General features: G+C 43.5%; 1 protein-coding gene across 1 annotated transcript in view; it reads right to left on the reverse strand.

Annotated features, from left to right (window-relative positions):
- Nucleotides 1-6,317: 6,317 nt before the first annotated feature.
- LOC112139925 (matrix remodeling-associated protein 8) overlaps nucleotides 6,318-8,620 on the reverse strand; it is a 10,068-nt gene continuing 7,765 nt past the window's right edge. Inside the window, exons 3-5 of the mRNA XM_024262782.2 lie at nucleotides 7,447-7,791; nucleotides 7,189-7,373; nucleotides 6,318-7,110 (exon numbers count right to left, since the gene is read on the reverse strand). Coding sequence (XP_024118550.1) covers nucleotides 6,982-7,110; nucleotides 7,189-7,373; nucleotides 7,447-7,791 — 659 coding nt within the window. The 3' untranslated portion in view covers nucleotides 6,318-6,981. The remainder of the gene's footprint in view (nucleotides 7,111-7,188; nucleotides 7,374-7,446; nucleotides 7,792-8,620) is intronic.

An 8,620-nucleotide genomic window follows, 5' to 3' on the forward strand; every position in this document is an offset into this window, starting at 1 on the left:
CAGAAGTTTGAATAAAAGATGGTTCCAAACACCCTCCTGCCTCTGTGGTTCGTTCTCACTGTTTAACGCACTAAAACTGACAGCCTTAGTAACCTCATCCAGCCCTTGAAGTGATGCCCTGGCTCTACCAGGCGAAGACTAAAGATTACCACAAAGGATATCACCTGAAGCCTCACCTCCAAGACAGGTGTGAGTACTGAGGGACTGCTGGCAAAGCTGCTTGCCCAGCCTGTACATGTGTGTCTGCAGAATGTCCACCCAAACTACAATCTGGTTGTCTGATTTCCTTGAATCTAATAGGCTATGCACAAGGAGCGCTCACCTATCCCTGACAAGCTTCTTGTGACATGGACAGAATTTGGTGTGGTTAATCCACAAAGAAAAATCTGTACTACACCCCTACATTAAACCAGCATCCCCCAACTCACCCTTACTTAGCCTTAACTTACCTCTACTCACCCTTACTTAGCCTTGACTTACCCCTACTCACCCTTACTTACCTCTACTCACCCTTACTTACCTCTACTCACCCTTACTTACCCCTACTCACCCTTACTTACCTCTACTCACTCTTACCCCCCACCCCCACCCCCATGGTCCAGACCAACGAGGAGAAGAAGATCAGGAATGAATCCATCTGAGGAGATCAATGCTGGGAAGCAGATGGAGAGGAGGACAAGTGAAGATGATGATGAAAGGAGGATGAGGATGGAGACACCAGGAGAGAAGAGGAAGACCAGAGAGGAGGTTGATGGATGGAGGTGAGATGATGTCACAGCTCTGAATAAACAAATACAAGTTTGTCTGCAGTAAAGTTAGATTCTATTAAGTCAAAACTCTAGTTTCAAACATCTTTTTGTTAGTCTTTCTTTCACAATAAAAGTCCAGATTATAAGAAGGTCTCTTATTTTTCTGATGTATTATTTAAAGAGTTGATTCATATTTTAGGTTCATACTTACAGGTTGTCACAGTAGCAGGTATTTAGCGCCCCCATGTGGCTGATTGGAGCTACAGCAATCACCTCCATCTATCCAGATCCATCAGATCAGACTTCACCTCCAGTTTGGATCACAGTCTGATCCTGGAGGTTCACGACAAAAGACAAAGAAACTCTGACAGAGATCCAGGTGTCATCAGCATAACGTTCAACAGTGAACATATCAAACACATCAAAAACAAATAAACCAAAGAATAAAGATTCTTATTGTTCATATTTCCATCAGTTATTCTCCTCACAGTGAACACATCACTGAACTGACATGAGGATCGTCCAATCAAACATGTCTGTACATCCATGTTTCCTCCTAACTGAGCTCCTCTCTCCTCTAGCAGATCTGGAGTTTCTCCTCCTGAACTGCGTTAGACTCTGAACTAGAGGATCAACGGATCACTGAACTCACTGATCGGATCCTGTGACGCTTTACAGTCAAAGTTCACAACATTTTACAGGTCAGAAGAAAGGAGAAAAACGGTCTAAGATTAACCCCAGAGCACATTTGCTCTAAAATAGTTAATTTGATTCAAATTCTGACCTCATTTGATTTAATCTTGTTTAAATAAAGTAATGAAGGAAAGAATCTGCAGGATTCATTAAAGGTTTAATAAACTTATCTTTATTTGTAGTTAGTTTAAAGCTAATGATGGGTAAGATGTGTATTTTATATTCAGTCAACTGTTAAAATAGTCGTTTGTGACAGCTCTAGTTAAAGCTTAGAATTCATGTTATTGAGAAGTTTCAAAACATAAATATTTAATCAAATATACATAAATTGATCTTGGTCATGGCGCCGCCGGGTCAGGTGTGCTGCCGGTCTACTGCTCTGTTTGAACGTGAGTGTGAAAGAAAAGACAATAAAACCCGAAAGATTGTCTACAGGAGAACTGAACTTTTGAGTCTAAAGAAAAGCAAGGCTGGAATGAGGCATAATATCCCGAAAGAGTTGAGAAGACGATACAGAGGGACCCGTGCTGGAGCAAAGAGGAAAGCGAAGGCCATCGCCAAAAAACAACGAAGCCGGAGATATAAACCACCAGTGCCTTCAGTGATCATGGGGAACGTAAATGCCTTGACAAATAAGACGGATGAACTCCTCGGGTTGGTCGGCAGTCAATGGATTTATCGTGAGTGCTGTCTTCTCATGTTAACGGAGACTTGGCTAACAGCTAGCATACCCGACACCAATGTGGAGCTACCCGGCTTTTCCCTGGTGCGCGCCGACAGAGACACCGCGGCGAGCGGCAAAAGTAAAGGAGGGGGCCTCATATTGTTTATCAACAATAAGTGGTGCAACCCAGGACATTTCACCGTAAGAAAGACCATATGCTGCAGAGACTGTGAACTTTTAGCAGTTAGCATCCGGCCGTATTACCTACCTCGGGAGTTTACGAACGTCCTGGCTGTCTGTGTTTACATCCCGCCCAGAGCGCACGCAGAGACAGCGATCGAGGTAGTGGTCCATACGGTTTCGGAGCTGCAAACACGGCACCCACAGGCTCTCGTGATCATCTCAGGGGACTTCAATCACGTCTCCCTGGATGCCCCGCTATCAACAATGCATCAGTACGTGAACTGTCCCACTCGCAGCGACAGGACGATTGATTTGTTTTATTCTAATATCAAAAATGCCTATCAGGCCACGCCCCTCCCTGCCCTCGGCAAATCAGATCACATTTTGATTTCCTTACAGCCCACATACACACCTTTGGTGAAGAGGCAGCCTGCAACAACAAGGAGCGTGAGGAGGTGGACACCTGAGGCTGAGGAGGAACTCAGAGACTGCTTTGGAAGCACAGACTGGAGCGTCCTGCTGGACCCCCATGGAGAGGACATTGAAGGAGCATCCCAGTGCATAACCGATTATATGAACTTCTGCTTGGATGCTGTTGTGCCCACAAGAACAGTCCATTGTTATCCAAATAACAAACCCTGGATAACAAGGAGAGTGAAAGTGATTTTAAATAAAAAGAAGAGGGCATTCAACAAGAAGGATCAGGAGGAAATTAAAAGGGTGCAGACAGAACTAAGGAGCTGCCTGAAGGATGCAAAAAACACCTATAAGGACAGAGTGGAGAAGAAACTGGAAAACAACAACATCAGGGAGGTGTGGGAAGGAATGAAAACGATCACAGGGTGCAACAAGACGACAAAGGTAGTGGGGGAAAGTGCTGAAAAAGCCAATGAACTGAATACCTATTTTAATAGGTTTGACATTTCATCTGCCACCCCCCCCACTTCCAACACCAGCCTGGTCTGCACCACACCCATCACCGTGCCCGTCCCACTGCTTGTCCTCACCCCTCAGCCAGAGGAGGGCCCAGCTCCTCAGGCTGCTCCTTCCTCCATCAGCCATGATCCCTCTCTTCCAGTGTCCTCTCCATGTGATCCACGCCCTCCACCTGCAGACTGTGTTTCCCACCACATCACAGATCATCTGGTGAGGAGGGAACTGCAGAGACTGAACATGAGGAAAGCGCCGGGTCCAGACAGAGTGTGTCCCAGACTCCTGAAAACGTGTGCAAACGAGCTTGGGGCTCCTCTTCAGCATCTGTTTAACCTCAGCCTGGACTTGGGACAGGTACCATCTCTGTGGAAGACCTCATGCATTGTTCCTCTCCCCAAAGTCAAGCATCCAAAGGAGAACAAAGACTACCGGCCTGTAGCACTAACTTCACATGTGATGAAGACCTTTGAGAGGTTGGTGCTGCAGCAGCTGAAGCCACAGGTGCAGCATGTCCAAGATCCACTGCAGTTCGCCTACAGGGAGAGAGTGGGGGTGGAGGACGCTGTCCTCTACCTGCTACACCGTACCCTCTCACACCTGGAGGAAGGAGGTGGTGCAGTGAGAATTCTGTTTTTTGATTTTTCCTGCGCCTTTAACACCATTCATCCTCACATACTGCGGGAAAAGCTCATCAAGATGGCTGTACCACCACCCTTGGTTTCTTGGATCATGGACTACCTCACTAACAGGCTGCAATACGTCCGCATGGGGGGATCGGTCTCCAGTACCCTCAGCTGCAGTGTCGGGGCACCGCAGGGGACAGTGCTGTCTCCTCTTCTCTTCTCTCTGTATACGTCTGATTTCCGCTACAACACCGCGACCTGCCACTTGCAGAAGTTCTCAGACGATACAGCTGTTGTGGCCTACATCAAAGGAGAAGAGGACAGCGAGTACAGGCGGCTGGTGGAGGACTTTGTGGACTGGTGCAGGGAGAACCAGCTGCAGCTGAATGTCCAGAAGACCAAGGAGATGGTTCTGGACTTCAGGAGGAAAGCTTCAACACCTCAGCTGCTGCACATAGAGGGAGACAGCGTGGAGAGAGTGCAGACCTACAAATACCTGGGGGTCATGTTGGACCACAAGCTGGACTGGACAGCCAACACAGACCAGCTCTTCAAGAAGAGTCAGTCCAGGCTGTACTTTCTCCGGAGGCTGCGCTCGTTCAACATCTGCACTAAGCTGCTGCAGATGTTCTATCAGTCTGTGGTGGCGAGTGCTCTCCTCTATGCTGCTGTGTGCTGGTGCAGCACCAGCAAGAAGAACATCTGCCGGCTCAACAAAATCATAAAGAGGGCAAGCTCTGTGGTGGGACTGAAGCTGGCTCCTGTGGAGGAGGTGGCAGAGCAGAGAACTCTGGCCGTCTTCAGGTCCATCATGAGGAATCCCTCCCACCCCCTACATGAGGCCTTCACCAGCAGGAGGAGCACATTCAGCAGCAGACTGCTGTCCCAGCGCTGCTCCACGGACAGAATGAAGAACTCTTTTGTTCCTCGCGCCATCCGGCAGTACAATTCTTTGGCTGAGCATCTGAGGAGCTTTTAATTATTTTAATCCACACATTTTTAATCTATTTAATCTATTGATATTTAACTATTTATTCCTGTAATTTTAATTTAGTTTTTAATCTTTTAATTTTGTTTTTAAATCTATGACTCCTGTTGTTCTTATTGTCCTTTATGTGTGTATGTTTTTATGATTGTCAGCAGATGACCACATTTAAATTTCCTAAGGGATTATTAAAGACCCTATCTATCTATCTATCTATCTATCTATCTATCTATCTAAAGTACTTGAAAACACACACATACAGTAAATCTCATCAAAAATTAGATAATTTAGTACTACTAAAACAAACGATATGTATTATATGACATCTCTGAACTGTAGAGAAATGTAAAACATTTGTTGTTTCTGATTCATTCAGATCCATCAGTGGATCATTGAACAGAAAGTATCTCTGCTGGTTGGAGACAGAGAGTCACATGACAGACGGTCGTCCACTTGTGGATCAGAACCACAGAATCAGGTCCAGGTTGAAGAAAGGTCATGGCAAGTTCTTAAATGAACAATATGATCTTATTGAGCACAATCCAACTTGAAATGATCTGATGTGATCACATGATCCAGCTGTGTCAAGCAGAGAGACCAGCAGAACTTTTGTCCTGTTCCTTCTAGAACTCTGTCATGTTCTGAAGACATAATCTGAGACACTAGTTCTCAGGGAACCAGAAGAAAATTTGTGTTTTTTAATCCACTCTCAGTTATTTTCTCTTCTTCTCTCAGTGCTCAGCCTGATCTGCAGATCTGCTGAAGACAGAAAGTTGTTTGGATGTAAAACAGTCCAAGACTTCAGTCTTTCCACACCTGAAGGTGATGGAGGACAGATTTACTGTTCCAACATGGAGTTATGGATCTTCTGACACACCAGGTGTATATCTGTATAAACCTCTTTAGTATTAGAGAATAAACTTTATTCATATTGATTATATTTGTCTACTTTAGTCACTATTGTCCATAATCCCTGCAGACATATGACTCCATGCTGACCCCCAATAACATTTGAGTCACACCTTTGTCTTTGTTCAGATTGAGTCCAGCCTCATCCTCAGTTTGTGGAGAATAAAGACTCTAATTAGTTGGTTTAACATAATGAAATCACTGAAGAAGTCAAGAATGTTTCAATAGTAGTTCATACTTTGATTCAAATAACTCCTGTGTTACAGTAAGAAGTTCATAACAACCGTCATGTTTTCTCTGTTTTATCTGATTTTTACTGCAATTAAACCCAAAATACAAAAACTACAAGAAGGTTTGATCTTTTAAAGGAACTGCATATTTTTAAAAAGTGTTTCATCCATTCTATGTTCCCAAAGAGAACATCAATCTCTGAATTGAATGCTGACCGTTGATGTGCAGGTTGTAACATATCTGCATGTTTTCTCTTCTCTGTTCATATTTGATTCCAGTTCAATCATGGACTGATCCAAACTGATGATGTCATTTCCTCTCAGCTTAAAGAAGGAAAAACCAGGAACTGACTGATGCCGGAGAATCCATCATGAAGACAGAGGAGCTCATTTCCTCCACAAACATCATTACAAACAGGAAATACAAACATGACAGAGACGAGAATAAACACAAATATACATTCAATATTGACTTGACATGAAAATACATAAGAATCATAGGAAGTAACTATAGACATCTCTTTACTATAATATTTTATGAACAAGTACAGTATTATTCTTTATTTACATTAATGTACAAAGTTCATCATAAATATACATATAAATCTGGAATCAATTCTCTTGATAATCCTGATGAATGTTTGGTTTTCCTGTAGTTCTGGAGTCTCTCCATAGATGGCGCTCTACACACACAAATCTCTGTTTAGGAGCAGAAAGTCTCTCTGCATTCATGAGCTGCTGGAAGATTTGTTCATGTGTGTTTTCAGAGTCAGACGTTCATTTTTCCATCATTCCAGCAGCACATGAACGCAGCATTTCTCTCAGTTGGACTTTTTCTCTGATGGACATCAACCATCACTGAGACTGGATCTAAAACCCAGAAAAGTCCCACAGCAGGAACCAAGTCCAGAGTCTGCAGCAGCTTCAAAGCTTCAACAGTCAGAACTGAAGAATTCCTGGAGAAACGGGAAACATCCTGGAACGTTGGGATCAGGAGCAGAAAGAGGTTTCATCAGATCAGAGAGTTCCAGGTTGGAGAAAGGTCATAGTTCAGTTGGAGTCTCATCTTCTCTGATGATCTCTGGTTGTTGAAGCAGAGTTTTAGAGAGATGGGATGTCTTCTCAAATGAAGTTTCTGGAACTATAAAGAAAGAAAGGATGTAAGAAGCTGAAGATTCCTCCAGAAAGATGAGAGATCATCAGAGAATTCAGGACTCACTTTCTTTCGTCTCCTCTGATGGATACAAACAGCAGAGAAGATGGATGAAAGAAAAACTCCAACAACAATACAAAGACCCAGTATCATATAACTGGACATGATGTTGTTCTGCTCTCCTCCTGGATCTGGAGTGGAGATGTTAAACTGGGATGTTTCCATGGTTGGAGCTCTGACTCCATTTGGCTCTGAAACAAAGAGATGACATCATTTCCTGACTGCTGTTCAGGACAAATGTTCTTCATCTGCAGAGAAACTCACCAACAAGCAGCTGAACCGTCTCCCTGAACTTCTTCCCAGGAATGAAGCAGCTGTACTTCCCCTCATCCTGGAGCGTCACGTTCCTGATCTTTAACGTCACGTCTCCTCGTTTGAGTCCGTCTGGGTTCAGAGACACTCTCTGGATGAACGTCTCCATCATTAAATTAGTCATGGTCTTCCTGTTCAGGTACAGATACACAAAACGTCTCCCTGATGGATCTGGCTCAATCTCTACTTTGGTCCACTCCACGATGTGATCCTGCAGGTCCTCCTCAGAGTCCAGACGACACGGCAGGATGACATCATCACCAGGAGCAGCAATGATTGGTTTGTTCTTCTGTTCACCTGGAAACAAAAATAAAATCTTAATCAACTTTTTTCTGGAGTTTTGAAAAAATAAATATTTAAACAGTAAATACTAAAGAGAAGAAGTTATGGAAACTAAACTGGATAAAAACCAAAGTTACATTAAAATGAAATACTAAAACTAAAATACTAATAGAAAACTAAAAAACTCTCATCACTCTGGAGAAGATAAATTTAAATGATTATAAAGTAAACAGATGTAAACAACAACAATAACAGCTGGTTCTGAATCCTCTTCAGAATCTTTCTCTGATTCTTCCTCACGTCTGTCAGTTTGATCAGATAAGAGGAGATACGGTGGGCGTGTCCATCATCATTTATTGATTTATTTAGCTGAAATATCATCAGTTGTTAGATGTTGTTAGTAAATTCATATTTCAGCCGTTCACATGAAAATGGGATAAAATCATAAAGATCTTTAACAAAAATAGAACTTGGGTAACTGTGCTAAAGGGGCGGGGCTTTAACTCTGGAGAAAAATCCACAATTGAGGATAAATATTGATTTCTGCAGAAACGCGCGTTTGTTTGGACTTTTCATGGAAAGTGTCCGTTTAAAGGAGACCGAGGAGACTCCGCCCATCAGCTGTGACGGTGAACGGGGGGCGGAGCCTTCAGAAAACACAGAGAGAATAGGAACTAAACCATGATGCAGGGATCATGGTGCGGAGTCCAAACACGCCATAGTCTGCTCTTCCATCTTGCTCCACCCACAGAGCATTTCCGGGAGTAAGACGCAGATGCGGTGTAACTGCTGTGGCCAGGGAAGACTGATCATTAGTGATGGGAATTATGATTCCTTTTACTGA

This window comes from Oryzias melastigma, linkage group LG18, assembly GCF_002922805.2.
Source record: "Oryzias melastigma strain HK-1 linkage group LG18, ASM292280v2, whole genome shotgun sequence".
Taxonomy (NCBI): Eukaryota; Metazoa; Chordata; class Actinopteri; order Beloniformes; family Adrianichthyidae; genus Oryzias; species Oryzias melastigma.